Source organism: Zootoca vivipara, chromosome Z2, assembly GCF_965207765.1.
Source record: "Zootoca vivipara chromosome Z2, rZooViv2.hap1.1, whole genome shotgun sequence".
Taxonomy (NCBI): domain Eukaryota; kingdom Metazoa; phylum Chordata; class Lepidosauria; order Squamata; family Lacertidae; genus Zootoca; species Zootoca vivipara.
Window position 1 is genome coordinate 37,423,495 of NC_142585.1, and position 25,049 is coordinate 37,448,543.

At 45.8% G+C, this 25,049-nt stretch overlaps 2 protein-coding genes across 5 annotated transcripts in view; both read left to right on the forward strand.

Moving 5' to 3' along the window:
* The window catches only part of ADAMTS13 (ADAM metallopeptidase with thrombospondin type 1 motif 13), a 40,614-nt gene extending 28,943 nt beyond the window's left edge, over positions 1-11,671 (forward strand). For 2 of the 4 annotated variants that reach the window (XM_060270651.2, XM_060270650.2), the window contains 11 exons: positions 331-520; positions 1,238-1,355; positions 2,273-2,402; positions 2,684-2,863; positions 3,054-3,236; positions 4,708-4,912; positions 5,790-6,117; positions 6,757-6,903; positions 7,925-8,101; positions 8,982-9,184; positions 10,985-11,671. In XM_060270651.2, coding sequence (XP_060126634.1) covers positions 331-520; positions 1,238-1,355; positions 2,273-2,402; positions 2,684-2,863; positions 3,054-3,236; positions 4,708-4,912; positions 5,790-6,117; positions 6,757-6,903; positions 7,925-8,101; positions 8,982-9,184; positions 10,985-11,137 — 2,014 coding nt within the window. In that variant the 3' untranslated portion in view covers positions 11,138-11,671. The remainder of the gene's footprint in view (positions 1-330; positions 521-1,237; positions 1,356-2,272; positions 2,403-2,683; positions 2,864-3,053; positions 3,237-4,707; positions 4,913-5,789; positions 6,118-6,756; positions 6,904-7,924; positions 8,102-8,981; positions 9,185-10,984) is intronic. The other 2 variants (XM_088664834.1, XM_088664833.1) reach the window with 2 other exon arrangements.
* A 1,757-nt stretch (positions 11,672-13,428) lies between these two features.
* CACFD1 (calcium channel flower domain containing 1) lies at positions 13,429-24,763 on the forward strand. The gene is made up of 5 exons (XM_035114137.3): positions 13,429-13,744; positions 17,806-17,878; positions 19,201-19,326; positions 20,758-20,865; positions 20,991-24,763. The coding sequence occupies exons 1-5, from the start codon at positions 13,612-13,614 to the stop codon at positions 21,085-21,087; spliced, it is 537 nt and encodes a 178-aa protein (XP_034970028.1). The 5' UTR covers positions 13,429-13,611; the 3' UTR covers positions 21,088-24,763.
* The last annotated feature ends 286 nt before the right edge of the window (positions 24,764-25,049 follow it).

Sequence of the window (25,049 nt, forward strand, 5' to 3'; positions counted from 1 at the left end):
GGTTTTTTCTGATCTCACCCAACTACAAGGAAAACTTTGATCATTTCTAAGTTAATCCAAGGAGAACACAGGAAGAGCCTGGCTATTGGGTCAGACCAAAAAATTTAGTCCAGCATCCTGTTTTTGTAGTGGCCCACCTGATTCTTCCATTGGCAAGTCCTGAGTGCAACAGCAACTCTCCCCTCTTGCAGAGGCAGACTGCCTCAGACAAAAGATTTGGAAAGCTTATCCATCTCTCCACCCACGAACACACAGTAAATACAGAATCTGTTGCAGAGAAATCCAGAAGTGGCCAAGGCCATTCTGTAATGGCTTTTACTTCCTATCCAGGTGGAAGGAATCAGAGCCAGGCCAGTGCTCTGCCATTTGCGGCTTGGGGGTTGCCCCAGTGAATTTGACTTGCGTTCAGCTCTGGGATGGGGTGGAAAGTACCGTAGATGCCAGCCTGTGCCCAGCGGATGAGAAGCCCCTGGCCTTTGTGTCTTGCATGGTGAACATCTGCCCTTTGGGATGGAACATGGTACGTAGAGCATAGGAGGAGCTCTGTTGGACTAGACTAAAGGCCAGTCTAGTTAGGGTTGCAGGGAGAGTCCAGTTTAGTTCACGCCTGAAGAGAAATCTGCATAATTTACCATTTCTAAACAATATACAAACTAAAACGCAGCCATGGTTCAAAATGTGCACTTCTCCGAGTTTTACAAGGCAGTTCTCCATGTATACCAAAATATGCATGTATTAAAGTGTGCATAAGAATGCATATAGTAGTGGAAAGAACATACAAAGTGCATTATATAAGGGGAAATGAAATATTGAGGGAAATACAATTGCAGTTGAATGTAGCCGCTTGTATGCTAACTGCTCAAGCCATATCTGATACACTTATTCAGCTTTTCCCTCCTTTGACTCCTGAGTAATAAAGTTCTGTGAGAAGGCTCTGCAACTAACAGAAACCCCAGCATATCTGTAACATGAAATGGTTTTCTGGAGGAGACCGTGTTGACAATGTAGCCTATTAAAATAAGTTGGTCAAGTATGTAGCATAGATGCATCCTCAAACTGGACGCATCAACGCTACATACGTCATCACCCTGGGAGCTGTCGTATGATGAAACTGCTGAGAAGATCCCTGCGCCAAAACTGGAGTCCCCAGGATTCCCTAAAGGGGAGCCTTGACAGATATGTTACATTCCAACTCCTAACTTGTTTCCCTGCCATGAGATATTGTGCTCTTCTGCAGCAGGAAGAGATGCCCCACTCAGAGCTCTTGGTCCCATTTTGGCCTCATAAGACTGGAAATCGCTCAGTGTATGTCTGGAGCCCTTTGGCTGGAGCATGCCCTGTCACCTGCGGCGGAGGTAAGGTGGTTTCCTAGGTGCTTCTTTTGCATTAATGAGCTCATCAAAGACTATTTTTGTGTATTATCATTTTTTTTCAGAAGGGAGCTGTGTCTTGACAACACTCTTATCCTACACTAATTGTTTGTTTGACTTCAAAGCATTTTCATTCTGCTCTTCAACCAAAACAGCTCCCAGAGTGGCTTACATATCAATAAAGCAAGACAATCCCTGTCCATTGGCTAACTGTCTACCCTGAGTGATGTGACATGAAAGAAAATAGGTATGAGGAGGGGAGAGGAAAAAGCAAGCTCAGGGACAGGTTCTTAACGTTAAATAGTAGCCTGATGGAATGCAAATGCAAAGGCCATGGCTAGATGGCAGTTGAAGGCTGGAGAAGTCCAATGGTCCCTCAGCAGAGCTGATGTGGTCCCAACCCTCACTCTGCTGCAGCCTGATGGAATGGCTGCTGCCCAGCTGAGAGTTGAGATGAAGCCAAATGCAACTGATCTCTTAGCAGAGCCAGTAGAATAGCTCTGTTTCCATTCTCTTTTTCTGCTGCAGTCCAATGGAATGATCACTACTAGTTTCATGTGAGTCAAACAAAGACGACTGGTAGAATAGCCCTGCTTCTTTTTTCTTTCCCACTCCTCTGCAGCCTGATGGGATGGCAGCCACTAGGTGACAGTTGAGGGAGAACCAAAATCAATTGGTCTTTCAGCAGAGCCTGTGGAATAGCCCTGCTTCCCTTCTGTCCTTCTGGCTTCACAGCCAGACAGAATGCCTGGTGCCAGGCTGAGAGCTGGAAAGAGGGACGATCCAGTGTCCCTGCAAGAAGGAATTTAAAGAAATTGGAGCTCATCAAGTGGGCTCCTGGGGGGGAAACAAAGGAGTTTTACATAACTGACAAAATCCACTCTGGCCACTTCTCTTTCCAGCCTTGATGTGGCTGAGCTATGTCTGCCTGGTCTTTGACACTAGAGAGGAAGCAGAGGAGGAACGTTGCAACCAGACACCAAAGCCAGCAAGTCAGCTGGAACTCTGTAACCCCACGCCATGTCCAGCAAGGTAAAAGTGCATAGCATGAGCATAAGTGTGAATAAATCTTGCAGATCTAGCCTTGTATTCCTTTCACAGGCCCTTGAGGCACATTTGCAGCCCGGAAGAAAGAAAAAGGAATCCACTCACTCTTGAGTTTACAAACGATTCCTTGCCTGACGGTCACCTGGAGATTATTCCTGCTTGCCACCAGTGACCGGATCCATGGTTTTGTCACAAGCCCAAGGAAGTTGATGGAATACCGGTAAGTTGATTTGTGTCTGTCTCCTCCTTTCCGGCTCTCTCTCCAGCTGGGAAGTGAAGGAACTTGCTCCATGCCCTGTGACCTGTGGTGGAGGAAAGATACCCCTCTTGGTTCGCTGCATCCGGCGAGACAAGAACACAACCCGGACTCTTCCTCACTCAAAATGTAGCCGGATGCACAGGCCAGCTGGCAGCAGAGAATGTGCTGTGGAGCCATGCCCAGCAAGGTAAGTGCCAATCGTTTTGAGGGCAGTGGCCAAGGAGAGCCTTCTTTGTCTTTTATGATGAATTCACAATCTCTTGAGCCAGGTCTGGGATTGGCCTGTTAACAGTGGGTGGAACTGAGGGTGGGACCCATGTTGGCCCCCGGGTGCTTTTGATTCAACAACTGGGTTCTGTTGTTCTGGGTTCTGCCAGGTGGTCCTACAAAATGGGCACGTGTAGCACCAGTTGTGGTAGAGGCGTGATGCGCAAGATCCTGTACTGTGCACGGGCGACGGGGGAGAAGGCGGAGGAAGAGATTGTACCAGACACGGTCTGTGAGAATTTGCCTCGCCCCGAAGAGCAGGAAGTGTGCAACCTGGAGCCATGTCCCCCAAGGTCATTCATTAGTTGTACAGTACATTCATTTAACTGGAGTCTTTTCCTCATCGCCACAAATATTATTTTGTTATTATTTAGCCAACTTATAGACTGCTTATCTGTCTAAAGGTAAAGGGACCCCTGACCATTAGGTCCAGTTGTGACCGACTCTGGGGTTGCAGCACTCATCTCGCGTTATTGGCCGAGGGTGCCGGTGTACAGCTTCCAGGTCATGTGGCCAGCATGACAAAGCTGCTTCTGGCAAACCAGAGCAGCACACGGAAATGCCGTTTACCTTCCTACTGTAGCGGTACCTATTTATCTACTTGCACTTTGACGTGCTTTCGAACTGCTAGGTTGGCAGGAGCTGGGACCGAGCAATGGGAGCTCACCCCGTCATGGGGATTCAAACCGCCGACCTTCTGATCAGCAAGCCCTAGGCTCTGTGGTTTAAGCCACAGCACTACTACCATATATCTAGGAAAGTTGTTTGTTCAGTGTGCATTTGAATTTTGCAACCCAATTTAGCATGATGGTTCCTGAGGTGAAGAGGCAGATATTTGTCTATATTGGAATACAGTTGAAAGCAATTTTGAATTAAGATGGTGGACTGAACCTTTCAAATCTTCAATGATTTTCTTTTGTTTCTTGAATTCCCAAGGCATGCCAGCTACGAGGCTGCTTTTGTTGTTGTTTAGTCGTTTAGTCGTGTCCGACTCTTCGTGACCCCATGGACCATAGCACGCCAGGCACTCCTGTCTTGCATTGCCTCCTGCAGTTTGGTCAAACTCATGTTCGTAGCTTCGAGAACACTGTCCAACCATCTTGTCTTCTGACGTCCCCTTCTCCTAGTGCCCTCAATCTTTCCCAACATCAGGGTCTTTTCCAAGGATTCTTCTCTTCTCATGAGGTGGCCAAAGTATTGGAGCCTCAGCTTCACGATCTGCCCTTCCAGGGAGCACTCAGGGCTGATTTCCTTAAGAATGGATAGGTTTGATCTTCTTGCAGTCCATGGGACTCTCAAGAGTCTCCTCCAGCACCACAATTCAAAAGCATCAATTGATGCTTTTGACGAGGCTTTTGACAAGGAATTGATGCTTTTGATGAGGCTGCTAGTTATGCATAAAATATCTTCAAATGGTTCAGACTGAGACGAAGACACTAGAACAGCAACAACAAAATGTCAAAGGCTCTGAAACATGCAACAGCTCTTTACACATAAACAGATAGCTTTAAAAATTGCTACATATAATTTTTCTTATTACCTTGATGTTTTAGATTGAATTTGAATGTGGTGTGTAAATTGCTCTGGGCTGTATTTATGAAGAGCAGTATAGATAGATATTCCCAAATGTTCTGTGCAAAGTGGAATGATAGGAGTGCCCTGTTAAAATCGGGGGATGGTGCACAGGGCAGTTGTGTGTGTTTATTTGGCTCACTGATCAACTCTCTTCTATCTCTATCTCTCTCTCTCTCTCTCTCTGAGAAGGTGGAAAGTGACAAGAATGGGTCCGTGTTCCTCCTCCTGTGGACTTGGAGTAGCCACCCAGTTGGTGACTTGCATGCAGCTTTCTGGGGGCCAAGAGATTGAGCTGGCTAAGAGCCAGTGCCGAGAAGCAGAGAAGCCCCCCTTCAGTGTGCCTTGTGTGATCCGGGTCTGCCCTTATGAATGGAGGGTCACCAAATGGACACAGGTAAACCTTTCAGTTAGGGGTGGGGAACTAAAGCCTTGAGGTCACCTGGCCTCTCTATCTGGCCAGCAAAACTCTTCCCAGGCCACACACACCCCATTCACCTTGCTTCATATCTCAAGTGCTTTTGCCTGGCTAGAATGTGTCCCTGAAGTCTGACAATGCCTCTTGCTTGGATGGAAGATGGAGAGGGGGTGGGGTGAGTCTGTACAAAAGCAAAATTTCAATCCATTGCTCCTCCCACTTATGCCTCTGGCCCCAACAACAACAACAGGAATGTGGCCTTCAGAAGGCTGCCTAGAAGGGAATGTGGCTCTCAGGCAAAAAATGGTTTCCCACCCCTGGTTCAGGCTTCAATACCATTCAGAGATGTATTGGAATTAGGACAGAGCTGTGTTGCTCTCAAGAACACCCCCCTTGGCACTTGCCAAGGCCCCCTGCCCCTCTCGTTATTATTTTTTTACTTTGAGGACTTGTTCTGGTGGCATTGCCTGCTATTTTTGTCAGTCTTTGTTTTTTTGGGAAAGTGGTTATATGTTTTGTCTGTTTAGAGAGGGGGATTCAGTATCACTAGCTTTTCTTCTGTGAAATGGGCATTTTGTGGTGCCCACCACAGTTTTCTTAGATTTCCAAATGTGACACCCTCCAGCCCAAACTGGTTGTGGGGGGTCCTGGGTTAGACTCTTTGGCTAGAGCTGGATCAACCTAGCTTCAAATCCCAAATGGAAAAGGAAAAGGCAGCATAGAAGTGTCAAAGCCAATGATAGGACAGTTGGGGGTGATGTATAAAAGTGTTTCCTGCCCATATTATTCCAGGGCTCCTCTCATCCGAGAATACTTACTGTGCATTTAAAAATAGCTTCTGGGTTTCTCCCTCCAGTGTTCTGCCTCTTGTGGGAATGGTGTTCAGACACGACAGGATTTCTGCATCAATCCCGAAACTGGGGCACGGGTCAACCCCACCTTTTGCATGCACTCCCCTAAGCCTGTGATGCTGCGAAGTTGCTCCGTCACTCCCTGCCTTGAACAGGCCACAGAAGGTCCAGTCTCCAGCTCAGATCTCAGGACTTTGCCGCCTCCTACAGAGCAACTGATGACTGCAGTGAACATTGTCCCTAAAAAGCCACACCATAGAGCTTTGGACCTTCCACAGCCTGATGGACTAGCTCCTTCCAAGAAACGATTTGAGGATATACTGTGGGACGCTGGTGAGTACAGTTGCACAGCTTGTATTTACTTATGTGTGGTTATCACTAGACTTCGCCTTTTAACAGGGGCTGCCAACCCTTTTTAGGCCAGGAAGTACATTTGTGAGGAAGTGCAATTGGTGGGGCATATTTGAGAGGCCACCTCTTTCCCTACAGACTCTCTTGGGTGTTAATATCAGAAGAGCCTTCAAAAGTTCAGGGGTGGTGGTTGCCTGGAAGAGAGCATTCTCTGTGGCAGCCCCTAAAGAGAAGGCTGTACAGATGTACTTTTTTACCCTGGCCGTTGACACCTGAGTTGTGTGTGGTTTTGGACCCACCCTGTACCTATGATTGCTATTTGTTTTAAGTGTTCTTAGTAGTAAATTCCTAATTGTTGTAACCCACCTTGGGACCTGCAGGAGAAAGGCAGGTAATTATTTAATAACAATAAATTCATAAAATGGCTGTTGCAGGGCATGGCATAATGACTTCAACATAAGAGAAGCTGGTGCTCTGGTACTGAGCTATGCCCTCTTAAGAACATAAGGAGAGCCTACCAGATCAGTCCAAGGGCCCAGCTAGTCCTCTTCTCACAATTGCTGATCAGATACACTAATGGGAATGGCATTCAGAAGCGTTGCTGCTTTTCCTCCTTTGCAGGTCCCTGTGGGCAGCTGTTCCTAAATTCCACTGGGTTGATCAACATGACTGGGGTGCAAGCCAGTGACTGCATTGTCGCCATTGGCCGCCCCTTAGGAGAGGTCCTAAGGGTGCAAGTGCTGGAGAGCTCCCTGAACTGCAGTGCAGGTGAGTGTTTGGTTCATAGCCTTGGAGGACATGAGAGCTGGGGAAGCCACCAGTTCAAATCTTAACCAGGATATGCTAGGCTGAAATAGTTTCCCCACCCTATTCATAGAATCATAGAATCGTAGAGTTGGAAGAGACCACAAGGGCCATCCAGTCCAACCCCCTGCCAAGCAGGAAACACCATCAAAGCATTCTTGACATATGGCTGTCAAGCCGCTGCTTAAAGACCTCCAAAGAAGGAGACTCCACCACACTCCTTGGTAGCAAATTCCACTGCCGAACAGCTCTTACTGTCAGGAAGTTCTTCCTAATGTTTAGGTGGAATCTTCTTTCTTGAAGTTTGAATCCATTGCTCCGTGTCCGCTTCTCTGGAGCAGCAGAAAACAATCTTTCTCCCTCCACCATATGACATCCTTTCATATATTTGAATATGGCTATAATATTCTGTGGCCTGAATTGAGATTATAGGTGCCTGTCCCTGGCAGTTTAGGATGGGAGAGAAATCCAACTGAATTTGCATTGAAATTATGAAATATCATAATTCACATTTTCTGAAACAATTCATGAACCAAAGCACAGCCCTCCTTCAAAATTTCTGCAATGCAGTTCTCCAGCCTCAGGTAATGTGTGCAGGAAAGCATGCTTTTGGGTAAAGTTCACGTATAAATATATATATATATATATATATATATATATATATATATATATACATATATATATGTGAAAATAGTGGTTTATAAATATTTTTGCAATTAAGATTACAAACAAGCACGTGCATATAAAGATAAAATAGCAGGTTATGAGAAATAGCAGCTAAATGTTCATGAGGACCTTTTAAAAAAATTACACACTGGTGCAGAAACACAGTGAGCACAAAATCGGGAAAAAAATTAGCAACTGAGAGGAACCAAGATGGACAGAATTAATTGCAGATGGACAGAATTAATCAGCAGACAATCTCATTTGTTATAAAATGGTTGTGGGTGATCAGTCTGACAACATCCCTTGTCTTTTGCTCCAGGTGACGTGATGTTGTTTTCTACGCGGATGATGTGGCGGACAGGCTGTAAGAAGCTGATGCATTCTACCATAAACACCAGGACCAACACGCTGGTGGTGAGACAGCGCCGCCTGGGTCCTGGGAATGGAGTTTTCCTTTGGTATAGCAGCAAAGTGGCAGCTAAGAGATACCACCAAGGTAGGTTTGGTTGCTGCCACCCTGAGCTGGCTCCACTGGAAGTGAAAAAGGGAGCTCTAAGAAGGGCTTAGGCCAGGTTCCATGAGAGACATGAGGTCTGTGGCTGGATCCTCTGGTACCTTTTTCAGAGTGTAAAAATAGGTTGGTGCACGGGCCACACAGGCCAGGCACATGTGTTAGGGGTCGGGCACACTGCTGAGCAGTGAACTCAGCCATGGGAGCCTACCACTTCCCTTGCTTTTAATGTTTTGTTCTTGTAATGCAACTACAGTCTGTTTACAGTCTGACCTTTAAAGCCCTAAACGGCCTCGGTCCAGTATACCTGAAGGAGCGTCTCCTCCCCCATCATTCTGCCCGGACACTGAGGTCCAGTGCCGAGGGCCTTCTGGCGGTTCCCTCGCTACGAGAAGCCAAGTTACAGGGAACCAGGCAGAGGGCCTTCTCGGTAGTGGCACCCACCCTGTGGAATGCCCTCCCACCAGAGGTCAAAGAGAACAACAATTACCAGACCTTTAGAAGGCATCTTAAGGCAGCCCTGTTTAGGGAAGCTTTTAATGTTTGATGGATTTCTGTATTTTAATGTTTTGTTGGAAGCCGCCCAGAGTGGCTGGGGGAACCCGGCCAGATGGGCGGGGTATAAATAATAAATTATTATTATTTTCATTGCTACTTTGTCCCTGCCTTGCTCTGAGGAAGGGAAAGCGGGTCCTTTCATAGAGTGAGGCATTTGGGGGAGGGATAGTCTAGGAGAGTTCCTGGATTGCTGTCATTTTTCCAGGGCAGCTAGGCATTCTCTTTCAAAAACATTTGTAAAGTTTTAAAGCACAAGTAAAACCCCTGGACTCATTGCTCTCTTCTGCATCCATTTCCTTAACCACAGATTGTGACGTGCAGTTGTTTGGTCCCAGTGGGAGAATAGTGACCCCTACGCCTTTGGCAGGCTGGGAACAACAAGGGGCTTGCAGGACATTTGTTGACGTGGCTCCAAGGCATCGCATTGCCATTCACGCTGCATATGTGGACCCAACAGCTGACTCCAACCAAACACACTCCAGTTACATCTCGGTGAGAAAACTGCACAGAGTAAGGGTCCAGGTGTCACACACTAGGAGAATAAAAGCAAAACATTAATCAGATGCAAGGGTGGGGAACCTGATCAGCACTCAATTTACAGCGGTGTGGGTGGTTCCTTCTGCGCAGGGCGCTGAGCCAAGGGGGTGCAAAACAACAACAGCCTGTATTCATATGGGCACCTACCGTACTGAGAAGATCCATAAAAAGCAACTGTACCAAAAGGAATTATTGTGAAAATAAAAAATATGGGAGGTGAGGAAGACGAGCCAGATTTTCTTCTCAGGGCGACATATTACCAAAGTCCGCCACTGACCTATTGGCTGCATTCCTTCCTGGACAACTTTCTGGGAGCCATTTACCTATGATGAGTAGAGCCAGAGACAAAAGTGTGTGGAGCAATGAGTTCAAATGTTACCTTTGTACAGGGGGCTAGTTTCTAACATGCACTCAGATTTTGTTGTTGTATTCTGCTTTTTCTCTCCCCCCACCCTGCTCCTTTTCCATCAAAATGCTGCTTCTACCCTGGACATTTATGGTGGAATAGCCACACTTGGGATCCCTCCAGAGTCCCATACTAGGTTTGGGTTGTTGTTTTTTCCTGAAATCATGTAACTTTCCACACCACAAATGTTCTGGTTGATTTTTTATCCCACATTTGTTACCCTGTAGCAGAAGAGTTACAGGGACCCAGGTGGCGCTGTGGGTTAAACCACAGAGTCTAGGGCTTGCTGATCAGAAGGTTGGCGGTTCGAATCCCTGCAACGGGGTGAGCTCCCGTTGCTCAGTCCCAGCTCCTGCCCACCTAGCAGTTCGAAAGCACATCAAAGTACAAGTAGATAAATAGGGACCGCTCCGGCGAAAAGGTAAACGGCGTTTCCGTGTGCTGCTCTGGTTCGCCAGAAGCAGCTTAGTCATGTTGGCCACATGACCCGGAAGCTGTCTGCGGACAAACGCCGGCTCCCTCGGCCAATAGAGCGAGATGAGCGGCGCAACCCCAGAGTCGGACACGACTGGACCCGATGGTCAGGGGCCGCTTTACCTTTACCTTTTAGCAGAAGAGTTACCCTTCCAGGGTAGTAATAGTGTAGTTCCAATTTGGGGAAGCATTGCAGAACAACCAATAAAGCAGAAGAATGTGTGAGCAGTCCAGGATAAACCCACCACCAATGCAACAAATGTAGGACAAAGAATAAATAAAATAAACCAGAATGTTTGTGGTGTGAAAAGTTACATGATTTCAGCAGGAATTTTATGGGACATGTGCTGACTGGAAATGGAGCAGCAAGTCCCCCTCGAAACATCTGCAGGTGCAAATGTGTGGGTGGGTATAACCCTCCTGATACCATCATAAGCACAAATAAAAATGAACGTAAAATAAAACTGGAGAAATGAAGGAATCCTTAGGCATTGTGAACATAAGAACATAAAGAAAGCCTGCTGTATCAGGCCAAGGGCCTACCTAGTCTGGCATCCTGTTCTCACAGTGACCAGCCAGGTGTCTGTGGGAAACCCAAAAACAGAACCCGAGCACAAGAGCACTCTCCCCTCCTGTGGTTTCTAGCAAATGATGCTCAGAAGCATTGCTGGCTCCAACTGTGGAAGCAGAGCATAGGTAACATGGGTGGTAGCCATTGATAGCCCTCTCTTCCTTGATTTTGTCTACTCTTCTAAAGCCGCTCAAGTTGATGGTCATCACTGCCTTCTGTGGGAGTGAGTCCCATGGTTTAACTCTGCACTGCAAAGTATAGTTTAACTGTTGTGGGTGTCACGTTTCTGGGCCTTTGGCTGACCTGACCTTCCATTCTTCAGATCCGAGATGTTAATGCCATGAAGACCGCAGTTTTCCATGGAAACCAGCCATTCTACTGGGAGTCGGTTGGGAGCAGGGCCGAAATTGAATTCAGCAAAGACTTTGCCAGCGTCGGTTTCCAAGCAGAATACTGGGTCACTTTGCCCAAATAAACACAGCCTCAAGTTGTTTCAAGGGCAACTGTTCATCCAAGGCTTATATAGCCAGGGGAAGTTAGTAAACACAGTTTGTCTTGTAAGAGGGATGAAAAGTGATATCCGCTGAAAAACTCTTAGAGGTTAAAGGAGCCGCCCTTTTTTTTTGCACCTGTTCCCATTGCTGCAGAAGGGAGGGGCTTCTCGTGCCTGAACTCACCCTGGCTCTGCCACTGTCTCAGGTGGGGATCTCCACCTGGTCAGTTATTTTTCCTTCAAATGCTGCTTCTTCTTTTCTAACAGGGTTGGTCCTGCTCCTCTCATGTGCTAAAGTCAACAAACACATTCCTCTTGGAGATCTGCCAATAAAGTCTTTATATGGGGGGTGAACCTGAAAAGTTGTTAGCCTGAAATCAAAAATCCCTGCACCTGTGTACTGTATCATGTAAGCCTGGGTCGGCCAATCTCTGCTGTCCTCTACCTGGAAATTATTATTCCAAATGCCTCTGATTTTTAGGTGAGATGTTTTAATATAAACAGTATATCGAAAAATGCAGTGTGTTCAAATATGTTTGCAGCTGTGTGTGTTACGCATCTACACTCACTACAGATACAGGCTTGGCCATGGCACGCTGGAGGATGAGTAGACTCAGTTGCAAATGCAGGTTTTCCAACTCTTGAATGTGAGGTAAACAGTGTTGGAGTTTGGCGTATATCTTCCTATATACCTAAAAATCTAAAGCTGTCATTGTACAGCCAGCGGCGGAGCATATGCCCACGCTGCCCAGGGTGGGCATGCTCCCGAGGGGGGCGCGGTGCGGAGGGTGCCCTCCCAGGTGTGGAATGAACTGCAGCACAGGGTATAAATCGGGGGAGTTTGTTAGGATTCATTCCCCGTCTGCAGTCATGGGGTTATTGTGTATCATATGACTGTATGTGTTTTCATGCCCACAGAGTGGACGTGACGTAGACAGGATACACTAAAGTCCTCAGCTACACTAAAGTCCTCGATCTATCCATTGTTTCTTATAGCATACCCTCCAACATTTCTGTGATGAAAATGGGGACATCCCATTCTATAATGGTAATTTTACCATATATACTCCACACATCTAACTGGAATTTCAGAAATAGACTGGAAAGAGAAGTTGCTGAATTGCAACTTATTACCAAACTTAAAACCATGGAGAGACCTGGTTTGAATAGATCTAGTTACAGGTTTCTGACGTAGTCGAAACAAAATAACAAAATTCCTTCCATTAGCACCTTAGAGACCAACTAGGTTTGTGATTGGTATGAGCTTTTGTGTGCATGCACACTTCTTCAGGTATCTATTAGAGACCAAACTGAGTTGGTCTCTAAGTCTAAGGTGCTACTGGAAGGAATTTTTTATTTTGTTTGGTCTGAATAGAGACATTGGATTCTTATCTCATTATACATGATAAAACTATTTTTAGCCATCTCACCCATTGCTTTTTCCTGTAAGACCAATTGCAGTCGTTAACAGTTTTACCACACCTATCAGTCAATCACCCATTCCCACCACCCTTCTGAGTAATACCCCTCCCCACCCTCTCCCTATATATAAGGGTCTGGTGATTTCTGTTTCAGTGTATCTGAAAAAGTGTGCATGCACATGAAAGCTCATACCAACAACAAACTTCGTTGGTCTCTAAGGTGCTAATGGAAGGAATTTTGTTATTTTGTTTCGACATCTGACTGGGTTACCCTAGTCACTCTGGGCAGCTTCATATATATATATATATATATATATATATATATATATATATATATATACCTAATAAAACCTTAAACATTAACAAAACAAAAACCACCATCCAATATATATATATATATATATATATATATATATATATATATATATATATACACACACACACACACACACACACACCTAATAAAACATTAAACATTGACAAAACAAAAACCACCATCCCTATACAGGATTGCCTTCAGATGGCTAAGGGTCCGATAACTCCTTGCCCTCCAACATTTCTCCAATGAAAAACACAGACCTCCTAAGGAAAAGTGGGACATTCTGGGATCAAGTCAGAAACGGGGGCAGCTTCTTTAAATCAGGGCCACCCCTGGAAAACAGGAACACTCGGAAGCAATTTTTATTACGTGGCTTCGAAATTAACAAGGGAGTTGCAAAAGGTCAGTCTACTTTTCCCTCCTGAAGTCTATGGATGAGAGATGCAGACAGCCCTTCCTCCTCTTGCAAAGGGGGAGGGGACCCAGAATGCAATACAAAGGGAGAAGCGCTTGGGGGGGGCGGACAACTGGTTGGGGTGGGCGGGGCTGTCTCCATTGTCAGCTGGAGCTGCTTTTAAATGGGCAGTGGGTGTACAGCGATGCGCTGAGGACTAGGATCCTGCCCGGGGCTGGGGGCGGGGGAGAAGTCACAGTGGCAAGCAGCAGAGGAGAAAGGTGGATTTACCTGCCGATTAACACACATACCCAAGGGCAGGATGAATTCCCATGAAGAGCAGCCTCAGTCAGATGCAGCTACTGCTGCTGCTACCCCGTCTTCCACCGATGATGATGGGATGACCTGGTGGTACAAGTGGTTATGCAGACTCGCTGGCATCATTGGGGGCATCTGTGAGTATTTCCTTTACTCCTCCTACCCCACCGTTTCCCCCTCCAGTGATTCCCCTACCCCCGCACCTCCAGAACAAAGTCCCAAGACCCAATTTGCCTCCTATGGTTGGGGCTTGCTTTGCACCCGCTGGCTGATTTTGTGTCTTTGGGGGATTATTTGCTTTAATTTTCTCTCCTGTAGGGGGCAGGGGGATACCACTGCAAACTTTTTGTACACATGTTTTGGGGCTGGTTTTTTTTATTAAGAAAAACAAAAACATGTTTTGCCACTCTTTTGTTGTGAGCTATCAAGAGGACTAGGCTATTGACTGCCTTCATTTAAATATAGTTTGCAGGTAAATAAATATCCACGTCAGGGTGTGTGGTATGCAAAACAGATCAAAAGTGCAACAGGGTAGTGCCTATTTTGCATTAGCAAATGCTTGTATTTCTGCATTACGTTTTGGTGTTTGATTGAGTTACTCAAGAGTCACTTCATTGTATTTGTTTTTATTAAATATTTATATCCCGCCTTTCCTCAAAGGAGCTCAAGGCTCTTCCCCTCCCCATTTTATCCTCTCAACACAACCCTGCGAGGTAGGTGAGGCTGGGAGGCAACGACTACTCCAAGCTCAGCCAGTGGTCTCTCTCATGTCTCAGTCTACAGTGGTGTCATGTGGGGAACACCTACCCAGTCTCTGCTTGTGCCTAAATGCCCCCCACCATCCTGATTCATAAGAATTCCCTGACTGAATCAGATCGAAGGTCCAACCAGTCCAAAACCCTGGCCAGCCGGATGCCACCAGGAAAGCATTAAGAATGGTACAATGATATTAGCCATTCCATATTCTTCACCTCCAGGATCTGATATTCAGTGGGTACTCTGCTTCCGAACATGGAGGCTCCACTATCTTATCAGGTCCAGCCAATGTTGACTCAGGCCCCACCTGCACTACACATTTAAAGCAATAACATACCACTTTAAACAACCATGACTTCCCACAAAGAATCCTTGGAACTGTAGTTTGCTAAGGGTGCTGAGAGTTGTTAGAAGACCTTCTATTCTCTTCACAGAGCTACAGTTCCCCGAGTTCCCTGTGAAGAGGGATCAACTATTAAACCACAGTGGAATTGTAGCTCTGTGAGGCAGGGGCATGGGAACTGGGGCCTTATTAGTGGTGACTCCATGCTCCAAGTTATTTGCATATGTCTGCCATCAGCACAGCTGGACTTTTTATATAAAAACCACATGTTTCCAGGGTCTTTTTCCTTGAATGATTTAATAGGGCAGCTGGCCTGAAACTTTTGTTTTAGTTTAGTGTTGTTGCTGGCTTTATTCTAATTTTAAGTTTCTTTTCATTCACTACAATGGCACTTTGCTAGCCTGTGGGTTAGTTAAGGGACCTGGTTTGACTGATTTGTTTTTGTTTTTAATTGAAATGTTATATTGCATTTTGTGTTTGCCATAAGCTGCCTTGCAAGGGTGTTGCTCTGAAAGGTGGCCTGGAAACCTTCAAATAAATAAAAGCAGATAGATGGAATGAAGCTCTTTGCAAAAAGTGCACCCACTCTTCATTCAGGAATGGAATGGAGGGCATGGCTGCCCAGGAAGGCATGTCTGTCCAGCCGACTGGGTACAGGAGCACTCCGCGCTATACCACATAGCTGTCAAGTTATCCCTTTTTTTAAAGGGAAATTCCCTTATGCTGAATAGGCTTCCTCGCGAGAAAAGGGAAAACTTGACAGCTATGCTATACCATTTTGTTGCAGAGCCCATTTGTATACTGTAGTTGATTTGCTCGTTCTCTGGTATGTTTGCATTTCTAAGCAGAGTTTACTTTTGTAGAAGTCAGTATTTTTTTAAAAAAAGTGTCTTGCAAAGGCTGAGTAAGTTGGGGACGGTGCCTGAAACACTTGCTTATGACTTGAAAGACCTTCTCCCTTGCTACACCCAGCCCTGAGTACCTGTTCCCAGTTGCTTCTCTGTAATGTGATGTCTTACTCATGGTTTAGGGCACACCTGATAACGCGCGGTTGAACTTTTCTCCTGCTGTACTTTGCTCCCTATGTTTAAACTTGTTGGGTAACCTTTTGTCAAGCTGGTATTCCTCAGCCCCAGGCCACTCTTTCTGTTCCTTGGATCCCTCTTCATGCCACAACGCCTCACCAGCCAAGTGTTGACCCCTCCTTGAGCAGAGGCGCCAGGTTACCCCCAAGATTGAGGGGCCCCGGCAGATGTGGCGCGTGTGTGTGACATCACAGGCATGATGCATGTGCAAATTCATGTCCTCAGAAGGAGGCCGAGCACTCTGGCGGAGGCTGGGTGCTGAAACTGCCGCACACACTGTGTCCCCTTCAAACACATATCCAGGAGAGTTTTTGCCCTTGAACTCTGATAATGCTTCCTGCATGTCTACATGGAGGTTAGAGAGGGGTGTGTTAGGCTGTAGAATTTGGCCTACTGTACAAAAATTCACATTCATTGTCCCAGCCACTATTCTCCTGGCTGCATGGGCGAGCTAGCTCTGAATATAGTAGAATTTGGCTGGGTTCCACTTTCTGCTTTGCCTACCCACTTGCTAGGGAAAGTTTCACCTACTAAAATTCTCAGACCTTTGGCTGCTTTTAAAGGCAGCGCTTCCCCCTGCCCCTCCCCACCCACAAAAAAGCAACTATGCCATGAACAGTCCGAAAATAAGCCTTGGAACCACCTGGGATTTGGTCCTCATTAAACTTGCAGCAAGGTTCTCTGCATCCGATACAGCATCAGACCCCTTTCGCGGTCGTCAGCAGGTAACTTAATCCCAGTATTATGCGACACTGCTCATGAAAAAACAAGGGCCAGCAGAGCTGAGTTGACAAGAAATAATGCCACAAAGAAAACAGATGCAAACAGATGCACTCAGTCCTCCACACACACACACACACACACACACACAAAACCCCTACAAAAATTAATTTTGGAAACATTTTCAGAGTTTGTAGAAAACAAACGTCCAGTTCTCAAAGCTCTTGGAACCCAGTCTGGTTACGTCCAGGAGAATCACATAAAAGTTTTTCCTCTGCTATGAAAGCGGAGCGTGGCCTTAGGCAGGTGACTAGCCCTCAGTGTCAGAACCTGCCCTCAGAATGGCCACAAAATTCTGTGCAGCTTCATTTCTCACAGTCCATGGTTGAACTGTGGAACTCACTCCCACAAGATGTAGTGATGACAACCAACCTGGATGGCTTTAAAAGAAGATTCGTAGACAAAATCATGGAGGGACAAGGGTATGGATCCCGATGTTCTACCTCCACTTTTGGAAGCAGTGAATACCATTGTTAGTGTGCCTCTTGGAGTGAAGTCAGACTGCTGTGACCTTCTATGGTGTGCAAGCCTGGGCAGTATTGGGGGCTCCAGGGTTGCCCAGACTACAAGCCTCTGGTGTTTGGCACCAGCTTGGCTGCAGGATGTGCTGAAAGGAGGACTGCAAGGCGCCACCCATCCACCTTTGGGACTCAACTCCAAATTTGTGTAGGATTTACTCCTTAGCCTTCCCTGCCCCCCTGAATATATCCCACAAGGCAGTGGAGGTTTAGGATCAGAGTTTTCCTTCAGCTAGATGGGCTACCTTCCTAGGTTGATGAGCCCGATCTGTCCCTCACTTCCCTCTACAACAGGCATAGGCAAACTCTGGCCCTCCAGATGTTTGGGACTACAATTCCCATCATCCCTGACCACTGGTCCTGTTAGCTGGAGATGATGGGAATTGTAGTCCCAAACATCTGGAGGGCCAGAGTTTGCCTATGCCTGCTCTACAACATGAATGCAAAACGCCTTCTTGACTATTGGACCCAGTTTTGGTCTCATCCACTCAATCTGCCAGAGCCTGTCTTCACATGCAGGGGAAGTCCCAGTGTATACCAGTGACAGACCAGTTGCTGGGAAATGCAAGTGGTTAGAGTGTGCTGTTGCACTCAAGACCTTCTTGGGAGCCTCCCAGAGGAATCAGGTCGGTCACTGTGAGTACAGGATGCAAGACTAGATGGCCTTGATCCACCAGGGCTGTTATTAACATTTTCTACCTGCATTGTCCTTTCAGCGTGTGCCTCTGCTGGCCTCTTTAACTGTGTGACCATCCACCCTCTCAACATCGCAGCTGGCGTTTGGATGATGTAAGTAAACTTGACTTCCTTTGCGATGACTATTTGTTTCGAGTACCGGGGTGCTGCAAATCAATGGCAGCTGAGATGAAAGTCTGTTGCAAATGCAGAGGCAGGCAATGAATGATTTGTCCTGGTGGGATGTGTGGCTTTTGCACTGCCCACTCAGCACAGTCTCTGGCCTTCCTTTTAATAATAATATAAAAAGTAGTAACGTATATATGGGATTTGCCATTAGCTCACCAGCGCCAACTAGTGTCACATTTGTTTAATGCACTTAAAGTGCACTTAAAACGTTATATTTGCAGCTCCCACAGCTTCTGATTGGCTACAGGATGCTCCTACAGCCAATCGGAAGCCACGCCTTGGTTTTCGAATGGTTCTGGGAGTCGAACGGACTCCCGGAACGTATTCTGTTCGAGAACCAAGGTATGACTGTACTATTTAAATAGGCCCCAGTAAGGTTATAAAAGCTTAGAACCTAAAACAGCCTAAGTGTTTCACTGGCTGTGGTGCCTAGGACTTTTGAGAAAAGGCAAGCAAGAGTTGGCATGTAGAAGTTTATAAAATTATGCATGGCATGAAGAAAGTGGGTAGAAAGAAGTTTAAATCCCTCTCTCATAATGCTAGAACTCATGGGCGTTCAACATGGCTATAAGTCAAATAATTTAGGAAGAAGAAGAAGAAGAGTTTGGATTTGATATCCCACTTTATCACTACCCGAAGGAGTCTCAAAGCGGCTAACATTCTCCTTTCCCTTCCTCTCCCACAACAAACACTCTGTGAGGTGGGTGAGACTGAGAAACTTAAGAGAAGTGTGACTAGCCCAAGGTCTCCCAGCAGCTGCATGTGGAGGAGCGGAGGCTTGAACCCGGTTCCCCAGATTATGAGTCTACCGCTCTTAACCACTACACCACACTGGACAGACAAAAGGGTGGACTTCTTCTCTCAGTGTAGAGTTGAACTATGGAACTTGCTCCCACAGGAGGCAGTCATGGCCACCAACTTTATGTTGTCTTTAAGAGAAGATTAGGTAAATTCATGGAGGAGAAGGCTATCCATGATTTCTAAGCTATGATGGCCCCTCCCTGCCACCACAGTTCAAAGCAGCAATGCTTCTGAATGCTGAAGGAGAAGAGAGAAGGAGAAGAGAGAAGCTCTGCTTGTGGGTTTCTTATTGGGGCAACTGGTTGGCTACTGTGAGAACAGGATGCTGGACTAGATGGGCCATTGGCCTGATCCAGCAAAAAAATTCATGCGTTCACCAGATGGGCCCTTTCATTATGGATGGGGTGGGTTCTCTCTGGTTTTGAGTGTGACTTCTTGCCCCAAAGGTTGAATGCCTTCGTCCTTTTCCTGTGCGAGGCCCCCTTCTGCTGCCAGTTCATCGAGTTTGCAAACGCTGTGTCAGCAAGGGCAGACAAACTGCGCCCATGGCAGAAAGGTGCCTTCTACTGCGGGTAAGTGTGTCTTAGGGCTGGGAGTATCTCTGGACCGCCAGGATTGTGCCAGAGGGATTCAAGTGCATACCAGAGCTCTAAATTTGCACAGTTCAAGTGCTCTGGCATAACAAATCCGCAGTAAACACAACAAAGCATACTCTTTGTGGTTTGGAAGGTGACGATGACTAGTGAGAAGAATCGCAGAATCATAGAATTGTAGAGTTGGAAGGGACCATGAAGACCATCTAGTCCAACCCCCTGCAATGCAGGGATCTTGTACCCAACATGGGACTCAAACCCACAACCCTGAAATTAAAAGTCTCATGCTCTACCAACTGAGCTATCGCAGAGTTCATTTTTTTAATAAAAAAGGCATTTGTACCCTACTCTTCAGCCAAAAAGGGTTCCCATAGCAGCTTGCAATACAAACAAAACAAGACAGTCCCTACCCAGAAGCTTAGAATCTAACAAGAACCCACATGACACACAAGGGGGTAAGGACAGGGAGGGTAGAGGAAAACAAAAAACACAGGCGCAGATTTCTAGACTGTATTGCCCATCTGGCACTGTATAGGGTCAGGAGGTGCCTGATGGAGCTGGGCCTCAAGTAAAGCTGACGAATTGAGCCGGGCTTCCCTTCTCTCTCTCTTGGCGGAGGGAGTGGGGGTGGAATGGCTGCCCTCAAGTAACAGTTAAGGAAGAAGAGGCCTGATGGAGGCTGGCCTTCTCCCTGGGAAGAGGGGTTGATAATTAAACTACTCTGGGAATTGTAGTTCTGTGAGTGGAATGGGGATTTCCTAAAAATTCTCAGCTAACTACAATTCTCAGGATTCTTTTTTTTTTAGGGGAAACCATGACTGTTTAAAACAATATAATAAAGCTTTAAATGCATGGTGCAGATGTGGCCAAAATCTTTTTTTTAAAAAAAAATATATACTGTATATATAAAAAGTTCATGAGTGTTGCCTGGCGTATGCTTCCTAGAAAAGTTGTTAATGGGCAATATCTCATATTTTGAGTAGACCTGTTCAGTCCTTTGTCCAGTAACTTTCAGTGAATCTACTCTGACACTGACCTGTTGGATATCACCCAGTATGTTTAAAATACAAATTGTTCTAAACTTTCCCCCCTTGAATGACTTTGGTTCTTGAAGCTGGGTATGTTTTCCCTCTCCACAGACGCCTTTCCAATATCTGGTTTGTATGTACCCTAAATCTAGTTGTGTGGTTAAAACACATTGTAATTCATGGGCATGCCTAACTTGGGTTCATTCATTTTAGTGGGTCATTTCAGTGACCATTTGGAAGCGAAAAATCTGAGGTCACAAAATCCTGTACCAGCAAACGCTTGGTCCATATTTGGGTCCTTTTTTTGCTAGGCATCCTGTGTTGAAGTGGATTGCAGCACAACACTGCCTTAACTTCACAAGTTTCCTTTCTTTCCCCCCAGGATGGCTATATTCCCAGTTATACTGAGCCTGACTCTGACAACTTTATTAGGCAATGCCATTGCCTTTGCGACGGGAGTGCTCTATGGACTTTCAGCATTAGGCAAAAAGTAAGAGAGAAGAGTCTTCCCTTCCTCCCTGTTTCAGCCAGTGGATTGCTAGTCTTTCTTGTGTGCTGTGCCTGTCAAAACCACCACTCACTCCAAGCTCCTATGCTGTCTTTTGCCTTTTATAGGGGAGACGCCATCACATACGCAAGGATGCAGCAGTTGCAACGGAAGCAAACAAACGAAGAAGGGGTGACAGGAAGTGTCGAACCGCAGGCCGTGTGACATCACCATTCCTTTGAGGCCAGTCATTCCCATCTCATTGAAAAGCAAAGCTTGGGAATTCACTCCAGCCTTAGAAACTGACCTTGGAATCCTGTGCTGTGAAACTCTTTCAAAACTTCTAATTTCAAGCCGGAGAGTGCAGAATGAAAACATACCTTCCCCTTTCTCCCCAGAACATTTTTTTTTAAAAAAAACACATTCATGCAACACTGTGAATCTTATATGCTGCAACTTTAAGACGGCAGGATTTAATGTGGGGACCCTCCCTTCTCCCACCCTGCTCCTTTCTCAGGTTGGTGTGAAACCAAATAGGGTGAACAAGCCCCATTTGTCACACCACTGTGGTGGACTCTTAGTCGGCTGTTAAAAGGCAGTGTTGCAACAGCCTTTTGATACAGTTTTTGCAGCTCAATACAGTACTTCTGAGATCATCAGAAGCCACATTGTGGGCCTTGATTTTATTTTCACATTTGGGGTGATGGGGAAGCTATTTTGGGAGCTGGAAAATGTGGTACCAAATCAATTCTAGGACCTCAGCGTTGAATATTTGAGCCACCAATCCAGTCTCTGATTTGGTGTTTTCCTTTAGTTACAAACTTTGGGAGCTTGATGGAACTTGCTGTCTTCCTACTTTAGAGTCTTGTTTTTTTTTTCCTCTGCATTGCAGAGAATTATTCCTCTGATGAATTTTTAGACCCATTTCTTTAGTAATTTAAGAACTGAGCAAACTGTGTTGATTTGTGAGATGCATTTTCTTAAGGAGAGAAATTACAGTGGTACCTCTGGTTAAGAACTCAATTCGTTCTGGAGGTCCATTCTTAACCTGAAACTGTTCTTAACCTGAGATACCACTTTAGCTAATGGGGCCTCCTGCTGCGCCGCCGGAGCACGATTTCTGTTCTCATCCTGAAGCAAAGTTCTTACTATTTCTGGGTTAGCAGAGTCTGTAACCTGAAGCGTTTGTAACCCGAGGTACCACTGTACTTGAAAACCCTTAGTTTGTTTGCATTTGGTCTTTTTCCTTTTAGGATTCTTCAGCAGTGAGGGGGGGGAATACCTTTTGCTGTGGGGGAAAAGGATAACTTTTTGGAGTGATAATGGCTTCCGAGGGTGGAAAGGGCAGCCGTTATTGCATCCCAAAGTCTAGCAAAGGACCCCCTGCTTCCTTGAGAGAACTGTCACTCTCACTTTGCAGCAAAGATGGCCAGGGGTGGCATGAGAGAATTATTGGTTTACAATACCTCAAAGCATTTCAAGTTAAGGGCCGCAGTAAGCCCCGTCCCCCATAAAAAACACTTGAACTGCAATTATAGGCATTTTTTGTACATGTTAAAAGCACAAATCTTAGGTTCCATAATGCAATACTGTAAAATGGTTCAAGCAGTTGGCCAGTTTTGTTTCTGGTCACTGCTTTTTATAACTGGAAAAAACTTCCTTGCCCTGAAATGCTATGCAGTTGCAATCTTCTTAGCTACTGCTTAACCTGTTTGACTACTTGATAATTCCACTTTCCGTATTTATACCCTGTAGCTATAAATTTAATTTATTATTCCTTTTCCTAGTAATTTGCTTTGGAAAGCATAAAAAAACGTATTATTATTCTTTATTTGGAGTTCCTCGAACTGTTCTGGTGGGGATCTGTTCTCTTGGCATATAGAACATGATACTGTACAGGTGCTTTCATTTGCTGGGAAACCATTTCTGTCTTGTAGTGGTAGGTCACTCTCTTTTTAGGAAGAGGAAGACGGGGCTAGTTGGGAACTGAGTAGGGCACAGAAATAGTGTGAAGTACTAATTAAGTCTATAGATGTAGTTGATACAGGGGTGTGTGAGAATCTTACTTGCCAGGTGCAATGTTGTGTTCCACCGCTAAGGGTCAGTATTTTCAAATGCATTTTCAAAAAGAAGTGATGGTGTTATAAGCTTCCTTTAGGAGGAAATGCTTTGCTAGAGATTCCCATTTCTTGTTGAAAGATAAGGTTTCAGAGGAAGGGACCTTTGTCAAATAGCTCACCCCTGTCTCTGAAGAGTGAACAAAGCTGGATCACTGCCATTTTGAAACAGCATAAAAAGAATGAGGCAGTCTCTTCTCAGGCGTAGTTAATTTTTGCGAATAATTATTGGAGACTCTGGATTCTACATTGTAAGAATTTCCTTTTCTTTTACTGTGATGTATAACGGATGGTATTTTCTTGTTTCTAGGATGTGTACTGCACAATATTGTCTGATTTTTCCCTTCAGGAACATACCACTTGTATTCACCAACACCATCTTTCAAGCAGATTGAAACGCAATAATTTAATTCTAGGGTCCCTTCTGAAATTTGTAATTAATGGCAGAATGAAAAGCTGTTGTTTGAAAGACCGTGCATGCATCCTAGTGCAGGGGCACAGAACGCTTCTCAGCTTGAGGGCCACATTCCCTTTTTTTGACAACCTTCAGGGGGCCACTTAGCAGAGGCAAAAGTGGGAGAAACGACAGGTGTAAACTGTACCTTTGTACAGTAGGCAAGTTTCAGCACACACACTCCCTACTTTCTTCCATCCTGGCAAGCAAGCAAGGGCTCTAGGACACATTTCAGCCTGGCAAAACCACTTGAGGATGTGATGCAGGGCTGCTGAAGGGTGTGGCTTGGGGAGCTTTCTGAAGGCCGGCTTGAGAGGCCTGGAGGGCCACAGCTGGCCCCCTGACCCTGAGGTTCCCCACCCCTGCTGTTAAGGGGCCTCAGCAAGAGCTGTGCTGGATCAGACCAAAGGCCCATCTACGGTACTTCAGCATCCTAGTCTTATAGCGGACAACCAGGTGCTTGTGGGAAGCTCACAGGAACAGACCCAAGCAAAGCACAACAGCACTCACAAGTGATTCCCAGCAAGTGGCACTTAGGATGTAAACCGCCTCGAGACCTGCAGGTATAGGATGGTATATAAATTCAATCAACAACAACAACAACAATGCGGCTGTGGCCAGTAGCCTTATTACCCTTCACAAATTTGTCTTAACCCATTTTAAAGCCATCTTTGTTGGTGCCCCTCATGGAACAACTCTCTGGAGTAAAATCCATAGCTCAACTACGTGCTGTGTGAAGAAGCCTATCTCGTGAATTATACGATGCACTAGTGGAGGGATATTGTGTAGAGTATGTCCCCTAGATGTTCTTGCACTACAATTCCCATCAGCCCCAGCCAACATGGGCAATGGCCAGGGATTATGGAAGTTAGATTCTGGAAGGCAACTGGCTGGTCATCCCTGGCCTACAGGATAAGCAACCATGAACAGGTGGCCTCCTCCTTTTCAAGGATGTGAAGCTGCAGGGCCCATGAGGCAGATGAAGCAGCCCACCTTAGCCAGTGGAATCCCATGGGTTAGTGCCGGGGTTGTGCCGCCATGGTAGCAACTAGAAGTTACCATGCAGCTCCAGTAAGTGAGGCTTTGAGGGGGCGCTGCTGCAAGGGCGCACCTCCCCGTTTCTCCTCAGTTGGCAAAATGGGATGGGCCACTTCTGTGAAGCTGAGACTGCTGGCTTGCATCACTGGTCTACGGGGAAAGGGTTGATCTGAGTAAACCAGTTTTTATTCTGTGTAGAATCCCTTGACAACCACTCGTTTGCTGAACCTGCCTGTCACTGATCCTCTTTTTGTGTATGCAGTGAATAAAAAGACCATTCTACCTCTGGTAATAAGTTCTTCAGTTTCAAAAGCTACTTACTACAGTGGAATGTGTGTGTGTTTGTGTATGTATGTGCTTCCTGCTGCTAAAGAATGTACTCTGGAAACAGAAAAAGCAGGATGCATTCTATAGAGCTGATTCCTGTGGATTAAAGAGCTTCTAACCTTTTTGATCTTTTCAGAGCTATTTCAGACTTAGAGGAGCTACTTCCTATCTTATGAAAATTGCACGTGTTTCACTTTTTCTGAAAGTTCCCCAATACAGAATTGGGTGCTTTCATGGGCGTACCCAGGATC

Bases quoted from the DNA above. Each gene is read 5' to 3' on its own strand.
- CACFD1 (XM_035114137.3), top strand. From the start codon at position 13,612: ATGAATTCCCATGAAGAGCAGCCTCAGTCAGATGCAGCTACTGCTGCT. The intron at 13,745-17,805 runs GTGAGTATTTCC...TTGTCCTTTCAG, and splicing joins TGGCATCATTGGGGGCATCT to CGTGTGCCTCTGCTGGCCTC. The intron at 17,879-19,200 runs GTAAGTAAACTT...CTTGCCCCAAAG, and splicing joins GCAGCTGGCGTTTGGATGAT to GTTGAATGCCTTCGTCCTTT.